The 20967-nt window shown below is 44.3% G+C and overlaps 1 protein-coding gene across 4 annotated transcripts in view; it reads right to left on the bottom strand.

Moving 5' to 3' along the window:
- Positions 1-20967, bottom strand: part of Vps8 (VPS8 subunit of CORVET complex) — a 225342-nt gene that overhangs the window by 19443 nt on the left and 184932 nt on the right. For all 4 annotated transcript variants that reach the window (XM_041678171.1, XM_041678173.1, XM_041678172.1 and 1 more), the window contains one exon: positions 10405-10458. In XM_041678171.1, the coding sequence (XP_041534105.1) occupies positions 10405-10458 (54 nt within the window). The remainder of the gene's footprint in view (positions 1-10404; positions 10459-20967) is intronic.

Genomic DNA, 20967 nt, shown 5'->3' with positions numbered 1-20967 from the left:
TGGATGCACTTTTGCATTAGATATAGCTTCAAACCTATGGAGGCCAGGAAGTGAAATGTGGTGGTTTAAATAGGTCATTCTCTGAATGAATAAGTTTGAATACTTAGTCATCAAGGAGCGGCACTATTTGAAAAGATTAGAAAGTGTGGCCTTGTTGGAGGAGCTGTGCCACTGGGGTGGGCTTTAAGGTTTCAAAAGCCCATGCTAGGTCCTGGCACTCTCTCTGCCTGAAGATCAAAATGTAGCTCTCAACCACTTCTCTAGGACCAAGCCTGCCGCCATGCCTCCTGCCCTGATGATCATGGACTAAGCCTCTGAAACTGCAAACCAGCCTCCAATTAGATGTTTCTCTCATAAGAGTTGCTGAGGTCATGGTGTCTCTACACACCAATAGAACAGTGACTAAGATGATCAGCAAAACCAAGTTAACAATCTACAGGGCTGTGCTATAGTTACTCTCAACAAAAATTTGCTGCCTGAAAGAGACAAACATGTCTGAACTCTTGCAGAGAAGTAAAATTTAAAAAAAATTAAAAATGAATCAGGAGTTTCACACCAGCAGTGGGTAAAATTTGAAGAGGAGGAGCTGAGCTGAGCTCCAGAAGTCCATATAGGGCTTAATACATTACTCACTTGTGCAGGTTCAACTCCAGAGGCCTGGTGGAAAATGCTGTTTGGAACTCTGAAAGGCACATGGAAATCCCAGGCTTTGCAAAATAGCAGAAGACAAGAGAATACTAATGATCCAGACTGGAAAGAGTGTGGCTAAAGACTGAGGTGTCAGAGAAGCCCAGCCCCAAGCCAGGCATAGGATCTGGGATACTTCAAACCTATTCCTAAAATAGCCAAGAACGAATTCTCTGAAAAATTTATCAGCAACTGACAGCCAAACTCGCATGTCACTAAAAGACAGGAAAATGCAGATGCTCAACAACACTGCTGTGAATGCACAGCATCTAATCTGCAACTCCTCGACAGGAGCAGCAGGAAATGTGACCCACAGCAAAGGGAACAGCAGCAGCAATGCTTAGATGCTTGAACACACAAGAACTGGAAAAATAATTACGTGTGTGTGTGACGTGCATGTGTGTGTGTGTGTGCGTACATGTATAAGTGAACAGCCTCAGTATGGAAGTCAGCTGAGCCAACAACTATAATGTCGGATACATTCCAAGATGACAGACATGACGGTATAGTTTTGATAAGTACTCTTTCGTTGGAAGAGAGGGAACAAAGATGACCCAGAGAACTAGACTGGCACCCAAACGGTCTACAGACAGCCCCACACCAACAGCCCCTGAACCTAGCAGGAACAACAGTGAAATGCCCTGGGAAGCAGAAGAGTGGCATGGGGCTCTGCTCATGGCCTAGAGCTGCACTGCGGCTCCAGTGTTGATAAAGGTGGGAGCGGCCTGTGTGGATGGGTCATAATGACGCCACACAGTACCAACACAGGCCTGCCCTGGGCTCTGCGAGGCAGGAGTGTGCACATCGAATGCTGGTGTGAACGGAATCAGCAGCGTGATTGTGCCATGTTCACTTCAGAACAAGCACGCAAAATGGGTACTGAAAGGGACAATGTGCTTTTGGTTCCAAAAGAAAGCCTAAGATAATGACAGAGTACTGGGCTGGAGAGATGGCTCAGCGGTTAGGAGCACCGCCTGCTCTTCCAAAGGTCCTGAGTTCCATTCCCAGCAACCACATGGTGGCTCACAACCATATGTAATGGGATCTGGTGCCCTCTTGAGGAAGAGACCTGGTCAGCCGTCCTCAGCAACTCAGACCATGAAACCCAATATGGACAAGTTCATGAGAACCGCCATACATGGGCTACGCATGCATGCTTCAGCATTGCCAGGGCAAAATTTCATTTTTTCATTTATTGTTCATCAATGTTCTCACCTTTGTAGCATGTCAAAGGACAGAACAGAGTGTGTTCTCCAGAGAAGACCAGAGCTGGGGCAAACAGACTGCAAGCTGCCCAGAGAAAGGGGTTGAGTAGCCCTTGTGGCTTCCAGAGAGTAACAGCAGCAACGGGTTGGTGGTGTTATCCCACTGAGAGCAGGTTAAGCCCCATTCTAGGTTACTCTGTAGTGTACAAACCAGGAATTTTCAGGCTGAATGCCCTAGGAGACTCCATTTACAATCAGTTTTGACTTCACTTTGAGGGAGAAGGATGACATTGGACCCTAGGTGGGCCTAAAATTCTACCATCCTGTAGCCACCTCCTATCGAGAAGAGATGGACTAGAAAAAGGACCACCCTATAAATGCACTGGGGAGAACTGAAACAGTGGGGACACACGGTCATATAAAAATTCTCTTGAGGAGACTAGGTCCAAGAATTTATTGGAAATACTTAAAATGTGGTAGTATAGCCCCAACACAACGGATCATCTGAAACCAGGTGTGTATTAAGGACCGAGGGCCCCTGAACTCAGACTAGTCCCCCATTGTTAATGCGCCTACTCCACACTGCCTGCCCACCTATGTGCCCATCGGGTGTACCCTTTTCTCTTTGCAGTCACGTTCTGCAGCTTTGCTCTCAAGCCCGACTACAGCAACTCCCTCTGCGCTGGTCTAGTTTGTATCTGTTGCAGCCTCTTTATTTTGTATTCATTCTGTAATACACGCACATGCACAGACACACACACACATTCATACATACAGTGTGTGTGCTATGTGATTTGAGAATTAATATTAGTAATTATCAGTAATTAAGACTGACCAGTGTTATGTTTCAAACCCCAAACCTGGGACAAAAGGCTGAGGTGTCTATTTATATCAAAGTCGGACCTGGCCTCCAGGTTCTCCCAGCATCCCTCAGTCCCTACCTGTTACAGAGTATGGCTCACAAACCCCTCCTTCTACCCTGAACTCTCCAGCCCAGAGCTGGGCTGCCTTTCCCCCAGCTGCCCTTCCCTTATAATCTGACATTTTGGTTACCCACTCTTTTCTGGATCTTTTAACTCCTGGCTGCTGCCCCGACTACCCTCACCCCCCCCCCACACATGGCCCAGCTCAGCCTGATCATGCCCCCTCTGGACTCTCCCAGATGTCCCTGCGTCTGGCTATGCTCTCCTACATATCTGCAATAAACCTTCACCACCATCCTAGGAGCAATCATGACCTTTCTTCTCCCTTTTCTTTTTTTCATTTAACCAGGCTACCACGGTGGATGGATTTAATGACAAAAGCAGTCATTGAACCACAAAACCTTGTGAATTTGACTGTACTCAATAAATTCTGATACCGTGGAAAGACATGGCGTATTTGCATGTTTCTTGTATGGCCTGTTCAGGAGATGCCCACTATTGGGAAGACAGCTCTTAGTCAGGCTTCCCAAGGTGGAACAGGAGAGGCAAGAAGCTCACCCCCGGAATGGCCCAAGGGGCTCCACACATTCTGACCCTAACTGTGACTGGTGAAAAACACTAAAACCAAACCAAAAAACTGTGTGAAGATTCTAGAAGTAGTCCTGGTGAAAAATGGCAAATGAAAAACTGAAGAAAATCTGAAGAAAGAAGTAAGTCTATGACTCAGTGAGAATAGTGTCTGTGTCTGAACAAAGCCTCTTCCCCCAACATCCAGCTCAGCCAGGGGGACTCCAAGCCGACACTGCACCCAGGGGAGGCGTCAGTACTCCCGGCCTGCCTTCCATGATGCGTGTCTGGGCTAAGTCCTTGATGGATGCCCCTGTTGGTGGGGTTCTCTTTGGGAGGCTGTGTGTACCCTCCCACCCTTCCCCGGCTAGTGAGGTTGCTTCACAAGCCGAAAGCAAAAGAACTCAAAAGATGATCCTTCCGGTCAGACCCTCTAAAGCTTTCATTTATGACAAGGAATCCAAATCTTTTCATTTTTCTCCCACCCTGTCAAACCTTTAGGCAAATGTCTTAATCTCCCATATGTAACTATTGTGTACAAAAAGGCCCTTCGGCATTCTTGGAACTTCAGTGACATGAGTGACCAACCCCTTCCCCAATTTCTTTTCTTTTGGGTCAATTGCAGGGCTACAGCAATGGCTCAGCAGTAAGGAGCATGACCATTCTTGGAGGGCATTAGGATAGTTTTATAATTGCTGCTTTATGCCACGTGGTTGTATTAACATGGTGGCATCATATGACATGTACCCTTTAATCTTAGTATAGATGGCTGCCAGCCATGTGAAAACATCCATTTTGATTAGGTCATCAGTCAAGATGGAGGACAGCCATAGGGTTGCTGTTTAAAAACATCTATCTAAATAAGAGTCAAATCTAAGTTACATATACAGTACATTCTAGACAAGAGATGAATCACATATATACCCATGTAGATTTTTAATTGTAAACCTTTTGTTAGATGTTTAAAGCCAAATTTTGTTACAGATTTTATAGATTTTAAACCAACCCAATGAATTTATGCAGGGGACCTGGGTCTAGTTTCCAGCCACCACATGGTGGCTCACAATTGTCCAACTCCAGTTCCAGAGGACTCAATGCCCTCTTTTATCCTCTGAGGCCAGAGGCGTGCATGTGATACACAGACATACATGCAGACGAAACACCCATACACACAAATATCTCTATCTCTCTGAAACTAACCATCTGTTAAAGGCTGTGCAGTTGGACCCCAGCCAATGGGGAAAGGGCACAGTCACCACCTGTCTTAGAATGAAAACCTGTCTGGTTGAGCATGTCCTTCTGTCTCTGTGAACATGGTAACCTGCCTCATGGAGACACTTTAATTGGGGTGACGGGCTCTTATTTGTGACCCTCAGCTTATTTTTAACTGCTGGACCACAGCCGGCACCATTCTAATGGGGCGATACAGAACATTTCCACTGTCCCTGTCCAGAGCCCTAGATGCAGAAGGGAAGATTCTCCCCACAGGCTCATACACTGACAGCTCCTGCCCGCTCTCTTCTGAAAAGAACTGGTTTTATCAAAATCAGGCTCAGAGATGTTTAAACCCAGTTCTCAAGGACACGGGAGTTGTGAAAGGTAACGGAGCAAGATTTTCAGATGTGAAGCAGATACGGCCTAGACTATAGGGTGACTCTAGAGGAGAACTGAGGAAAACAATTGGGAGGAGCCCTTGGGCAGCAGGAAGATACAGACTTCAGGAATGACTACTTAGAAAGAATCAGAGTTGACACCCTGGGCTTGTACAACTATTTCTGTCCTGGTTCACTGTTGAAAACAAAACAGCTGGGTGTGTCCAAAGAGTAAAGCTAGAGCCTGCCAACACCACAACCCAGGGCTATCCCAGGGGGACGGCAGCATTCACGTAGGGAGCAGTATCAGAAGCTTAATTGTGGAGACCAGGCCGTGACTGCTGTTACTCCACAGTGTGCTCGGCTGTGCCTGACTTTGGGGAACTCCACAGTGTGTACAACAGTGTGCTCGGCTGTGCCTGGCTTTGGGGTACTCCACAGTGTGTACAACAGTGTGCTCGGCTGTGCCTGACTTTGGGGAACTCCACAGTGTGTACAACAGTGTGCTCGGCTGTGCCTGGCTTTGGGGTACTCCACAGTGTGTACAACAGTGTGCTCGGCTGTGCCTGGCTTTGGGGTACTCCACAGTGTGTACAACAGTGTGCTCGGCTGTGCCTGGCTTTGGGGAACTCCATTTTATAAAGAAGCATTTAGCTCCACAGAGGCAAGTGATTTAATCTCCTCCTTCCGCCCTTACAGTACCAACTCTCCAACACAGTCCAGGTGGTATGGCCTGATAAGAGCTTATTCCTAAAGTAAAAAAGCACTACCTAATAGCTTACCCAAGTATGCAGGGATATCTGGGCACATAGGCCTATGAAGAACATATCAAAAAGCCAGGACCAATAATGTACCGAACACACCAGGCTAACAAAGGGCATAGCATCTTCACCTGCACCCAATAGGTCCAAAGCAGGCCCTCTAAATGGCAATGCTCCTGTCCTAAATGACAGCATGGGCTCAGTTCAGGCTGAACACTTGACCAGGTAAACAGTATTGCTAGCTGTCTTAGTTAGAATTTCTATTGCTGTGGAGAAACACCATGACCAAGGCAACTCTTATAAAGGAAAACATTTAATCTGGGTTGGTTTACGGTTTCAGAGGTTTAGTCCAGTGGTGGGACATGGCAGTGTGTCATGGTACTGGAGGAGGAGTTGAGAGTTCTACATCTTGATCCTCAGGCAGCAGGAAGAAACAGTAAAATACTAGGATCGGCTTAAGCTTCTGAAACCTCAAAGCCCCACCTCCAGTGACACACTTCCTCCAACAAGGCCACACCTCCTAATAGTGCCACCCCCTATGACATTATGGGGCCAATCACACTCAAACCACCACAGCTTGGGAAAATTGCAGAGATGGGTCAGAGGGTGAAAGTGCTTGCCCTGCAAGCCTGACCACCTGGTTTGATCCCTGGAACCCAGGATGGAAGGAAAGAAGTGATTCCTGCAAGTTGTCCTCTGACCTCCACATGGTACTGAGGCATTCACATCCATGTCTATCTGACAGGAGCCACTATGAGGGTTCTTCAGAATGAAAATAATTCCAGCTATTTCAAATGCACATGGATAAACAAGGAGAACCAGAAAATGTTAACTGTGTAATCATAAAACACTATATAAATTTCGTTTTCACAGTTTCTCACAACTGATTTTTAAAAAGTAATTGTATAATATGCATGCAATGGAAACAAAGCCTGTAACAAATCAGACCTATACAATCGGAACTGGTTTAAAACAGAAACAGAACCACAAAGTAAAACTGTGCGGCTCCTCTAAGAAGGCTTCCTAGTTCGCCAGGACAAACAGCTTTGATTCTTTTGGGAGGTCTGGCTATGGAGCATTTAAATAGGGTCTGTGAGCAGAGTGCTACAGCTTGCTTCATGGCAACATAGACCCGCTGTGTGCCTAAAATTGGGACAATGTACATGGCTCTCAGAGGCAGCAAACATGCCTCCACCACAGAATGATGCGCCAATGTGGTTGACTACATCCACATAAAAAAGCCTGAGAGATCTCAAAAAGAAATTCTAACAAAACAGAGTTTAGGCAGCTTTTTGGTAGCAGCATTTTCTTGGGTGAGCTCTGTTTGATAGAAGGGAGCAGAGGCATGATTCCTTTAAGAGAGGTCTTCCTGATTCAGCAATAGCAACCCCCCAAAACAAACAAACAAACAAATGCATGGTTTCAAAATGCAGCTTCCTAGACCATGCTGCCAGCATGAACTGTCTCTTTCAGGAGGCAGAGCACTTGAATGGGGTTTGTAGGTAGCATGCTGCAAGTTACTTGATGGCAGCATGGGCCAACTGGTTACCAGAGTTGAGGTGGTGAGTCAAGCTCCCACCCGGCGGTCTCAGAGGCAATGAACAGATCTCCACCATGTTGGACTGGGTGTGGCCAAAGGGCAAAGCAGACTTAACCTAGTCAAGCTGCTTAGCATTTTAAGAAGCAGTCCTGGACAGAGAAGGATTCCAGATACACAATAGGACAGATTCAGACATAAAAGACCTCTAAATGAGACACAGTGTGTTTAAAAATGTATGTAGGGAGAGAGAAGAAAAAGAGTAAAGAGACAGCAAATGTAATATAAAAGAATACAGACAGTCATAGATTAAAGGAGTAAAGATAATAAAATAAATATTAAACTTGTAGAAAAAGTAATAGAGTAAGAAAAATAAGACATGAAAAGATGGACTATACACAGGCTGGATTATATATATATTATTATGTTTTCTTTGAAAATTTTGACTGTGAAGGGGCTAAGTACAGAGAGACATTTCATTGTATGGGCTATTAAGCTAAACCAACATATTTATTTTAAAGGTGTTTTGACTTCAAAATTTGGGTCTAAGGATATATCATTTTGGAAAAGAGGTTTTTCTTTTGTTTCCACAGAGGATGAGAACCTGTGGAATCCTTCCAGACTAATGTGGTTTGATGGACAAAGAACCCCCCTAAAAGGTTGCTGTGAACACCCCCAAAAATTACTGTGCCCAACAAAAAGCAGGAAGCAGTTTGGAGAGAACTACACCCAAATTCCCTAAATTATTGTTTATAATTGTTTGTTTACAATGAACATGAGGTTACACTGGACTGCTCAGCCACTTGAGAACAAAGCTCCATCTTGGTGCTGGCACAGCATCCTGCACTCTTTACTTGGCATTGTCACGTGGCATGGCAACTGTGAGATCAACTGTCTAATGCTGAGATTCATGAGACCAGAGACAGCACTTTCACCTCTAGTCCAATGCTTACCTCTGTAGCATTAAGAAATACTTGATGATTGGATGATAATATGTAAGTGACACGATTAACTGAAAAGGCACATGGGAGTCAGAAGGCCCATGTTAAACAGCAGTGTTCACCATGGTATTTGCCATGCATCAAACATAAGTGTTTCATTTAGTTTTTAGCACATGTCTAAGATCATCACTATCTTACCCAGGAAGAAAATTGATATGAGATGTCCTTGCATATGCTATTAATATTGGTTGATGAATAAAGCTGCTTTGGCCTATGGCAGGGCAGAATATAGCTAGGCGGGCAATCTAAGCAGAGATACAGGAAGAAGGAAGGGTCAAGAGAAGCACTAGCAGCTGTCAGAGGAGAAAGATGTCAGAGCATCACTGGTAAGCCATGGGCCATATGGTCATATGCAGATTAATAGAAATGGGCTAATAAAAAATAACAGCTGGCTAGTAATAAGTCTGAGCCATTGGTCAAAAAATTATGGTTAATATTAATTCTCTGAATAATTATTTTTTATAAGCAGCTGTAGGACTGGACAGGATTCAGAAAAGCCTCCAGCTACAGAAAATAAAAGCCGCCTTTTCAGAGCCTTTGAGTTTAGATGAAGCCTATGCTTTAAATTATCATGTTGGAAGTGTTCTACATGGATGGTGTTCAAGTGCTTCTACAAACCAACTTCCCTGTCTTCTAATTCATTCCTTTTTACTGAGTGAGACTAACGAGTCTCTACTGTGACTGGCTGCTGACTGTACCCAGAGGTTCATGAAGGTCTTCACAGCAGTTGCTATGGACATTTGGGAAGGGGCCTAATAGGAGACCTTGAGTCTTTGGGAACTGTGGGATGCTGGCTTCATCCTCTCTCTGCTGTCTGGCTCATAATATGAGCACCTGTTTCAAATGTGCTCCTTCCACAATGTATTACTGGCTCTTAAAGCCCACACCCACAAGGCTGCCAGGACACGAATCCAAACCCACACGGGAAACGATCTCCTCTTCTGTGTAACTGCATTTCACAGAAGTGACAGAAAACTGCCTGGCTGCTCAAGTGACAACGAGGTGGCTCTGAGAAGTCACACTCTCCCCTCAGTCTTGCCTGCCCGTGATGCCTTGAAAGAGCAGAGATATTCCTGTGAAACACGTTTCAGGACTTTGCAGACGTTGTGTCTAGCTTTTATCCTTTTCTGTTTGGAAACGTCAGGGCTCACAGGCAGAGAAGAGGGACGGGTGTGTGTCACACCGCTTTGAAGCTAAAACCAGCTGTGAGTAAACAGAGCCACAAGTTGCCGTTTTTGTTCCACAAATACTTTGCTGACATCACTGCTAGCTAAAATTTAAAAACAGGCTGGGAAGGGTACAAAATCAAAATAAAACACCAAAAACCAGCACTTCAACTATCAGAAAAAAATTGGTAAACAAAGGAGGCAGAAAGCCTGGCTACTGATATCCTTCAGCGCCAATGGTTCTCAGCCTTCCTAACACTGCAGCACTTTAATACCCCAACCATAAAATTATTTTGCTGTTACTTCATAACTGTAATTTTGCCACTGTTATGAATTGTAACGTAAACATCTGCTATTAAGGATATTTGATATGTGACCTCTGTGAAAGGGCTGTGACCACGGGCAGAGAAGAGCAGGATATAAAAAAAAGGCTGCAGTGGCTCTCTCAATGCCGTCTGAGCACTGCCCAGGTCAGAGACTCACAACCCATCAGGGCCTCAGAGTTTATCGGAAGGAACAGTGGCAGAAGATGCCTAGTCTAGCATCTACTGATGACCCTTTGTGCGGTGTGTGCTGAAAAGCAGTTTCTCTAGACAGTTTATTTGGGGCACAGCTCTCTGGAAGGAAAACGTGTCACTGAGAAAGCTAGACAGCTTTCCCCTCAGAATATTCTTCATCTGCCACTGCCTTGGACATGAGGATGCCAGCCCTGGCAGGCTGTGGGTGCTAACCCACGATGCATCAGTTCTTAGTTGCCAGGAGACTGATTGCTGGGCCCGAAATCCCACAGGGCTGGTCTAGAAGAAGTAGGGAATCCTAGCAACATACGGAAGCACCCAATCAGAAGCAGCCTGAGAACACTAATGTGAGTAAGGGGCATTGCTCCTTACAGAGGACTGACCACAGAGCAGAAGGTGCAGTGGTGGGGGAGGCGGTTCTCTGGGCAGCTTGCCTTTGAGACTCACCTTTCTGACAGAAGGGTCCCCTTTGGTCTGATGATACAATGGCGGCGCTTTTGCCTGGAAAAAAGGGAAACATTTCAGTAACTTTTTAGATCTGATTAGACTTTATTTGACCCACACTGCCAAAAATTCAACTAAAATGGGTATAGGCAAACTTAAAACAACAAAACAGAACCTGAAACTCAAGCTATTTTCAGAGGAACAATGAATTGAAGTTTATGGGAAAAAAATTCTGGAAGTCACAAAATCAATAACCAGGCAACACAGAAGTATGAAAAGGGTACCACAACTGAATGATGGTGTGTGTTCTTATGTGGACGTGTATGGAGGCCAAAGGGCATCAGGTGTCCTCAGCCACACCTCTACCCCATTTTAGGAGACAGGGTCTTTTCCTGCATCTGGACTGGCTAGACTGGCTGACCAGTGAATTCCATGGATCCACTTGTTCCTGCCTCCCCAGAGCTGGGTTACAGGTGGTGACCAGGCACTTGGCTTGCTATGTGACTGTTGGGAATCTGGAGAGGGCCCTATGCTTACACTAAGCACTTCACCAAGTGAGTCATATGGCACCTTTACCTTCAGATTGATCAAGTAGTGAGAAACTAAGCTGCCGTGGAGCCTCCCCGGGAATGTTGGTCAGTGGAGCACAGACAACGCTCGGCACTGCAGAGGCCAGGAGAGAAAGAACTCTTGCTACACTTGCTACAATGCGAGTGAACTGCAATCTGCGCTGCATAGAAGTCAGAGGAAAAGCACATAGAGCGTACAGTTCTATTTATCTAAAATTTGAGATAATGCAAACAAACTTGGTGTGTCAAAGAACTAGTGTGTGGCTGCCAGTGGCAAGAATAAGTTCCTGGTGGCACTGGGTGGAGGCAGAACATGATCGTGAGTGCGGGCGATAGTCACTTCAATTGTACATATCTCAAATTCATGCACATTATCTGGAGTCTATATCGATGAGCAAGTTAAAAACATTTAGGTAATTTATAGACTACAGCTACATCATTGTCTTAGAAACTTATAGCTTTATGTGCTGTGTTAGAAAATAAGAGAGGCTTAAGAGCAAGAATCTGCACTTCAAATTTGAGAAACTAAAAGAGGATTAAAATAAAATCAAACTAAGCAGAAGAAAGAAAAGCAGAGACACCAAGACAATCCAGGCCACTGCCACTCTGATCCCCACTAGAACCTACTGGCAAGAGCATCCTCTTGAACACCACATATACTGGTCACAGGAGAGATGAAGTTGGTCCTGACCAAGAAGCTCCTCCTGCTTCACAGTACCAAGTTATGCTATGTAGACCACTGGCATTGGGGAGAGTCATCAGCCGTCTTTCCAGTTGTGAGCCTTGTGAGCTATAATAATGACAGGACTGGCAAGACCTGTCACAGTGGCGCATGAGTGCTATAGGAGTAACCAACTGCTTTGTGACTGGATTTAAGGCCTGCTCTACAGGAGGAAACACATGTTTGATACTATACTCTAAGAACTTGTGGCCTGGGAGCTCACAGGTCCTAGGGAAGAATCTGCTATGATTATTTTTCTAGGTGGACACAGAATCAAACTGCCCTTGAAATTCCCATCTCCATACCCACACATTAGTGCGGCTCTCAGGCTTCATCACAGAAGTCTCCATGTGCAGTAGATGGCAGTTGGCACAGGAACTCACCACAGCCAATGAGACAGTTACATCATCACCCACCCAAGGCTCGGGGACCATGACAGAAGAGGAGACAGAAAAATTAAAAAGGCAGAGAACCAGAGCAAAACAGCGTCTTCTGGACACAACAGGACCATTGCACTCATGAGCTCAGAGCAGCTGTGGTTGCCCGCACAAGGTCAACCCAGCAGACATTCCAACATGGACTGGGAGAGACTCATGAGCCCAGCCCTTAACTGAGATGCCACCAACAGGCGGCAGCTTCTGGACGAGGAAGAGTCAGTTTTCTTTAAGGATGTGGCCTCTGGTAGGGAGACCACATTCCAGTGGGTGGCCCCATAACCAGGGGTATAGGGTAGCACAAACTGGACCTGGTGGCTTATTTAAAAGAGGAGATAAAGATGGGAGGGAGAGGAGAAGGGGGTGGTAAGAATTAGGGGTGAGGGATGAATATGACAAAAATTCATCATATGCATATATGAATTTCTCAAAAGAATAAAGATATTAAATATGTTCAAGAACCAGCAGAGCCGCGGCCAGCAAGACACTATCAAAGCACACATGAACAGCATCAGTCTGAACACAGCCGGCAGCAGATAAACAAAGGCTGCCGTTAGTGAGCTAAGTTAGGTTGAATGAGGAAACGGATTCAAACTTTACCCAAAATGAGCTAGAAATGGTCAAATAACATAAAGAAATAAGATACAAATCATAAATATGAAATAAGACACGATAAAGAACCAGATGAAGTGCGTAAGTTGTCGGAAGCGTGTGACTACAATGTCTCCCACAGGACTGTGACTACCAGCTTGCACTGCAATTTAATATTTGAAGTTAGGCTCCTAAAGCAATGAAACGCTAGCACACACAAGTTTTACATTATAACTTCTGAGATGTGGAGGAGTGAAACCATGATTCAGAATCTCATGTTTAAGATGTGCAAGCATAACCTCATTTTCCACAAAATACAGAATGAGGTGGCCGTATCTAAGCAACTTAGTTTCCCAGTGAGCATAAGCACCCGTCTTAGCGTTCTATTGCTGTGAAGAGTCACCATGACCACAGCAACTCTTATAAAGGAAAACATTTAAGGGGGTGGCTTACAGTTCAGAGATTTAGTCCATTAGTATCATGGTGGGAAACAAGGCAGCATGCAGGCAGACATGGTGTAGGAGCTGAGTCCTTACATGTTGATCCAAAGGCAACAGAAAGTATTCTGAGACACTGGCTGTGGCTTGAGCATATATGAGACCTCAAAGCCCACCCCCAGTGACACACTTCCTCCAACAAGGCCAACACCACTACTTTTGCGGTCATTTTCTTTCAAACCACCCTGGCCCCAAAGCCTTGTAGCCCATCATAATGCAAAAATGCATTAAGTCCAATTTCAAAAGTCCCCATAGTATATACCTTATTTAAAAGTTTAAAGTTCAAAGTCTCTTCTGAGATTCATGCAATCTCTTAACTATAATCCCCTATAAAATTAAAATAAAAAAGCAAAAAGTGCATACTTCCAACATATAATGGCACATGATATACATTACCATTCCAAAATGCAGGGAAAGAAAGCATAGTGAGGAAATACTGGACCAAAGCAAGACTGAAAATCAGTTGGGCAAACTTCAAACTCTGCATCTCTATTTCTGATGTCAAAATGTTCTTCAGATCTCCAAATCCTTTCAGCTTTGTTGACTGAAACATCTTTCTTTTGGGCTGGTTCTACTCCCTGTTATCAGCTTTCCTCAGTAGGTATCCCATGGCTCTGGCATCTTAAACATCTTGGGGTCTCCTAGGTAATCCAAGCCTAACCTTCCCAGCTTTACATAATGGCCTCCCTAGGCTTCCATTCAGGGACACCCCCGACACATGCCTGGCCTCAGTGGCTTTTCTTAGTCATGAAAGCAAGTTCCATAGCCCCCTTTTTCTATCCTCAACTCTAGAAACACATGACCAAAGTTGCCAAGTTCTGATGCTTACCAGGGCTGGAAAATGGCCCCTTCATTCAATTACATCTTCACTAACTTTCTGTTTTCAGTGGTTTCCTTCACTGCCTAAGCTTGGGTGTCCTGAAACCAGGATCTGTAGACCAGGCTGGCCTTGAACTCAAAGATCCACTAGCCTCTACCTTCCCAGTACTGGGTTAAAGGTGTATACCACCACACCTGGCTCTAAGCTTTCCTTTAATTCCTTTTCACTCCTTGGAAATTTACTGGGATGGGATCTTACCCTGAGGTCACTACTCCCTTTATTCCCTTTCCTAATCTGTTTCTCTCCTTGACTATAGGACTTAGCTCCACTCCACTTCTGCTTCTTTTCTCCTCAAATATTTTTCCATGTTCAACCTGCTCCTTTTCATTATGCATCTTCATTAGAGCTACCACTAATGACCACACTACAGAGTCTACACTAGGATGTTTAGTGATTTCCTCTGCTAAGGGAATTAATCCGAAACTCTTTACTTTAGCCTCAGCAAACTTTTAGAGCAAGGGCAAAAACCAGCCACAATCTTCACCAAAATATCACAAGAATGATTTCTAGGCAACATACTAAAATGCTTCTCCTCTGAAACCTCTTAAGCTATCCCCCCACAGTTCAAATCCCTCTTGGCGGCACTGTCTTCCATGCTCCTACTGGTATGGCCCATTAAGAGCAGCACTGAAAACATCCCACTGCTTTCCTAAATGCAAACTCCCAAAGTCCAAATTCCTTTAAATAAAAGCATAGTTGGGCCTTTCACACCAATACCCCAGTGTGGTGATTTGAAAAAAATTGGCCTCCAAAGGGAGTGGCACTTTTAGGATGTATGGCCTTGTTGGAGTAGGTGTGGTTTTGTTTGAAGAAGTGTGTCACTGTGGAGGTGGGCTTTGGGGTCTCATATATGCTAAGGCCATGCCAAGTGAGGCAGACCATTTCCTGTTGCCTGCCTATTAGGATGGAGTACTTTCAGCTCCAGCACCGTAACTGCCTGCACTCCGCTATGTCCCACTATGATAATAATGGACTAAACCTTTGAGCTGTACGCAAGTCAGCACAATTAAATGTTTTCCTTTGTAAGAGTTGCCATGGTCATGTATCTCTTCACAGTAATAAAAACTCAAAGACACCCAGTCCCTAGTACCAACCTCTGCCTTAGTTAGGGTTTCTAATGCTGTGAAGACACCATGATCATGGCAACTTATAAAGGAAAACTTTTAATTATGGTGGCTTGCTTACAGTTCAGAGGTTTAGACCATTGCCGTCATGGTGGAAAGCAAGGCATCATGCAGGCAGACGTGGTGCTGCAGCAGGGAGTCCTTATGTCTTGATCCAAAGGCAACAGGAAATGAACTGAGACATTGGGTGTGGGTTGAGCATATGTGAGACCTCAAAGTCCACCCCCACGGTGGCACATTTCCTCCAACAAGGCCATACCTACCCCTACAAAGCCACAGCTCCTGATAGTGCCATTCTCTTTGGGGGTCATTTTCCTTCCAACCACCACAGCATCCTTACGGATTCTAGAAGGTGAACACTAGTTTCAGAGCCTGCATTAAGAATAGTTACAGCACTGACTATTCAGCAAGTACCTGTAAGGAAGATGGGTTCTCTATCTGAGCATTTAGGAATTTTAAAGAAATGTAAGCTTTACTAGACATGTGGAAATGTATCTACAATTATGTCTTAATACTTACATATTCGTGCTAGTTGGGTGGTTTTTTTTTTTTTTTCGTCAAACACAAACTGAGACATATCTGGGAATCTCAATAGAGAAAATGCCTCCTAAGACTGGCCTGTAGACAAGTCTGTCAGGCATTTCCTCGATCAATGGTAGATGTGGGAAGGCCCAGATCGTGGTGGGTGGTGTCCCCCTTATCAGGTGATCCTGGGTTGTATAAGAAAGCCGGCTTGAGCGCGGCATAAGGAGAAAACCAGTAAGCAGCAGTACTCCTTCATTGCTGGGTTCCTGCCCGAGTTCCCGCCCCCACGCTGGACTGTGACCTCAGAGTTGTGAAAGGCGATGAACCCTGTCCCCCCCCCCCAAGCTGCTTTTGGTCATGGTGTTTGCCACAGCAACAGAAACCTAAGACAGTGTCTTACTACCCATATGGAGATGATTAAAAGAGAAATAATATAGTATATATTTTGAGATTTTATGTGCTCAGTACCACAGGAGGCTCATTGTGGGCACAATTTTATTTATTCTACACTACCTCTTCTAATGTGGCGTCTGCTACACATTTTAGGGCTAAGAAAACTAAGTATAGTGTTGGAAGAAGACCATGTGCTCTCAAGTGTTGTCTAAGAAAATTCAAGTTGCCTGTTTCTAGGATTTAGGCTTCTAACTGCTACATTATCTAACGTCTTGGCAGACAGAAAAGCACGAAGGCTCCCACAAAAATGAACTTCTTAAAGCATGTTGTTAAGTTTCTAGGAAGGAACAGGAAAAAGTCAGCACAAAAGAGCCCCTTCTGTTCTGCTTCGCTGACACCATGCGCCTGCCATCACAGGTACAACATCTGCCCTTTGAATCATATGGAGACGATTCTTCCACTAGTTTCTGTGCGGCCAAAGCTGTGAATACAGGCTCATGCCTACTAAGAATTATGAAGACACTATAATTTCTAGTACTGTTAGCTGCTTAGCAATCACAACCCTGCTGGTTTTATTCACGTTGTAATGTTGACCGATGCTCAGGATCACTTCCCAGCTGTGTCTGAGCGACGACCAAGAGACGCAGCGGTCTATCGTGTTTGCCGATACCAAAAGGGCCACAGTGGAGCAGCTTATGCCAGACAAAAGCACAAAATAAACAGTTCTGTCAGTTTCTTCGTGATTTTCATGAAAGCCCTCCCTCTGCATTTCTGGGGTTTCTTTATAATTCAACAAGGAAAACTTGAAAAAGACAATCAAACAATGCATACTGCCTTTGCTGGATTTGTGTTTTGTTTTCTTCTACCGTTCTTGTTTTCCCTGACAATTTCATACATGTATTTAATGTATTTTGATAATACATTTCTCCCCTTATAGATCTGACATACACAAAATCACTTCAAACCCTTAAAAGATAAAATATTCTTTAGGTCTGGACTGTTAAAATATTCAAAGTATAGTTGGTCTTTGCTGCTATATAGAAATAGTTATTTTTAATAATATTGGCTTTATATCCTAGAAGTCTGCCAACAATTATTTATAGATTTTTGTGATGAACTTTGAAAAACTCCAAAAAACAACATCAACAAAATTGATACAAATTCCAAAAAGGAAACATCAACAAAACTGATAATAAAGTAAAACTAAAGAGCATAGTTCTTTAAATACAGAACTTACAAGTACAGACCCAAGCACAATGAAACAGAAAATATGAACAGTTGTAGCTATTAAAGAAATTCAATTTCTTTAATATTTTATTTTGTCTGTATGTGTGTCTGTGCACAACAGAAGAGGGCGCCATATCCCATTACATATGGTTGTGAGCCACCATGTGGTTGCTGGGAATTGAACTCATGACCTTTGGAAGAGCAGGCAGTGCTCTTAACGTCTGAGCCATCTCTCTAGTCCCAAGAAACTCAATTTCTTATAGAACAAAATTCTAAATCTAGTAGTGAATTCCAGCACATATTAGTGTCCTACTTGTGAAGTCAAACATACATTTATCGATTATAAATAAAACATAACCATTACTGTAGGGTGGCTGATTGGTCCCAGGCTCTGCATCCAAATGATGTAGAAGAGGTCGAAACCAGTGCACCGAGCTCCAAGGCCCAGTGCAGTTCCTCCTGTCTCAGCAGAGGAGCCCGCAGCACACTCTAGCACAGTGACTGTGCGAGGAGAATACTGAGTGCTTGTGAGGACTCAAAGAAAGAGTCTAGAGACCTCAGTTTCTTTAAAACATGGAATTGTTCTTGGAATTTGCTTTGTGCTCCTCCCGGGTGTATCAGAGAGGAGTGAGTTTACTTCAGATTATTGATTATTGTTTACTATTGCTATTCAATTAAATGCTTAAATTATGCCTTATATGCCTCTGTGGAAAAACATGGTTTTGCCATGTGCAGCTTGTCCCTGTGACTGTACACAGCTTGAGAACATGAGAACTTTACTCATGTGACCTCTCTTAACCCTCAGGGTATAAACTGTCTGAGTCTCTGGGTAAAGTTGGTTATTGCAGAAGACTTTAGTCTCCTTCATTGATCAGCTCCATCCTCCCAGGTCCCACCACCTCTAGAGCAGTGACACCGTGTGACTTTCAGAAACTTCAGAAAGCATAACTCAGATTAAGGGTGAAACCTGGGGGCTGTCCAGACTGCCCTTTCCAAAGTCTGCAAGAGCAGGACTTGGCAGACCTTGGTGTGACATAGCCCGACATCAATCCTGTGGAAGTCACAGCAGATCGCTTGCAAAAAGCGATCCATTTTTAACTTCTGCTATGATCTTTTTGAAAAGGGAGAAAGGGAATTTCAAAGAAAAGTAGATATTTAAGCTTAAAAAATGACCTCATGAAAGGCTCTGCAGACATTTTAAAGCAGGCCTGGAACTGGACATGGTGGTGGTGACTCACCAGAGAAAGACTGTTCTCTTGAGGTTAAGTCTGGGAGCCTCTGGTGTGCAGCAGCAGAGATTCAGCAGCCCCCTAATCTTTTGTTTAAAAAGATTCCTCTGGAAATGCCTCAAGCAACTCGGCTATAAATCCAGGTGTGCAGATAGCAGATCTGGGATCATGGGTGACTCGCTGAGTGATGGCCTCACCAGTGATGCAGTCAAGCCTTTGTGAGCTTTGCTAACACAAAATGATTCCTGACCCAGGAAAGTTAAAGTGAAAGAGTAATATCACCATTATTTTCTCCTGAAAGTCTTATTTTTTCTGACTTTATTAGAAGGAATATATACACACTGACGGAAATCTAGAGCCCATGGCATACACTGCAAACAGAAGGCGGAGTCAGGTCCCACAGCAGGACACTGAGCACCGGCAGCCACACTCCTGCAATGTCTCCATACTGGACATTAAACAGCAGTTCACTGCATTAACATTTCCCTACAGTGTGGTATCTGTCATGGCTACAAAGCTCATTCACTGTACAGAAGTACCATAAATTAACCAACTGTGAGTATACGGCTATTTTTGTTCCTTTCAGTTTTTGAAGTATTAAAGACATTGCCATGAGCATCCAAATCTGTAACACTCGGCACTCAGGCTTGACTACCTACCTGTTGGAGTTCTGCAATGCCATAGCAAAAATCATTGGCAGATTGTCTCCAAGATGGGCCCATAAACTTTTTCTCTAAAACCCACAAGGCTCTGACACCAAAAGGATTGCTACCCAAATAATATGGTGCAGAAGAAAATAGCAAGGTTTGGTATCAAACCTCAACTGAGAGCAAAATTCGACCTGAGCCACAGCAAGCTTTAAATAGTTTTTATTTACCTGCACGTGGCATTTGGTTAGGGGAGGCAGCTGAGTTCACCTGGGACGACTGTGCAGCACACAGTCCATGGGCTAATGTCCTCATACTATCAATAGCATGCCAGCCTCTCTCCTCCCTGTTGCTATGCAATGCTGGTCACGAATCATCTCTCTGCAAATGTCCACTCAGCCAGAACCTCATCTTCGGTCTAGACACTGCCGTTCTCATCTCCAGATGCTCTGACATTTTCTTTCCTAGCTCTTGTCAATATAGTCAATCTTCCCTGTGGTTTCTCGAGCATATGGAATAAACTATGCCCTATCAGTTCTAACACCTGTACCATTTCTGGGTCAAAAACTGCAAATTTTGACATATTTTCCTGCCTATTTGCTCACCAGGGAGTGGGAATTCTACCTTGTTAGGTGTTATTTATGTTCTAAATTCTTAGTAGACTCTTGAGCTTTGTTCTAAATAGCTGTCTTTTTAGGCTTCCTTTTAAGCTTTGTTGGTGGGATCAAAACGGCCCTGCGCCCTAATCCTCTCATCTCCCATCACAGTGAGACTGTCTTTGGTCATCTAAATGCACTGTTGGCGATAAAGCTTTGCGCCGGATGCGCTGGGGAACGGACCAGCTCTACATCCGCCTGGTTCTCTTGATGTTTGGTTTTCCTCTTAAACTTCAAGTCGCTTTCTCACCTCTCTTGGAGCTGCGCCTGTCCTGATTCCTGCAAACCCTTGCCACCTCTGGGTTCCAGGGCTCTCTTCTTTGTTGAGACTGGGCTTCTGTCTCAGTTTCTCTTCTCAAACTGATGACTTAGCAAGTTTCGTCAAGTAGTTTATGGACAGTCCTATCTTTTATGTCCTTTGGCACTGTGATAGTTTGAATGCAATTGGCTCCCATAAGCTCATAGGGAGTGGCACTATTAGGAGGTGTGGCTTTGTTGGAGTGGGCATGGCCTTGTTAGAGGAAGTGCATCTGTTCGGGGATGGGCTTTAGGGTTTCCTATAGCCAGGGTACCGCCTAGAGTCTCAGTAGACTTCTTGTTGTCTGCAGGACGGAGGGCACTGAGCTGCTCCTCCAGCACCACCCCAGCATACATCGCTCTCCATGCAGCCATGCCCCCACCATGACTGATGGTAACGGAACGAACCTCTGAAACTGTGAGCAAGCCACACCTTAAATGTCTGTGCGAGCTGCAGTGGTCATGCTGTCTTTCCCAGCAATAGAAATTATTTTTTTAGGGATCATTGTATTCAACTGTCTGATATCCAATGTCCTCTGAACGATTATTTAATATATTTTACTTATTACCTCCCCACAAGAAACCCCAAAGATATTTTATACATAAGTGGAAATCTGTGATTTACCTAGGGAAAATATAAAAAAAAAATTGAAACACATTTGGCTAAAAGAATTTCCGTCAAGGATTCTGAACTACACACACACATGTGCACATTAACGAGGCATTACTGTATCTACTGCTTCACATCCTATTGTCCAATCCACCTTTGGCCACTA

Source organism: Microtus oregoni, unplaced genomic scaffold, assembly GCF_018167655.1.
Source record: "Microtus oregoni isolate MIOR12 unplaced genomic scaffold, Mior012 000029F_ref0000214, whole genome shotgun sequence".
In the NCBI taxonomy this organism is placed as follows: Eukaryota; Metazoa; Chordata; class Mammalia; order Rodentia; family Cricetidae; genus Microtus; species Microtus oregoni.
The sequence above is the reverse complement of the archived record's forward strand: the minus strand, read 5'-3'. Positions and strand labels throughout refer to the sequence as shown.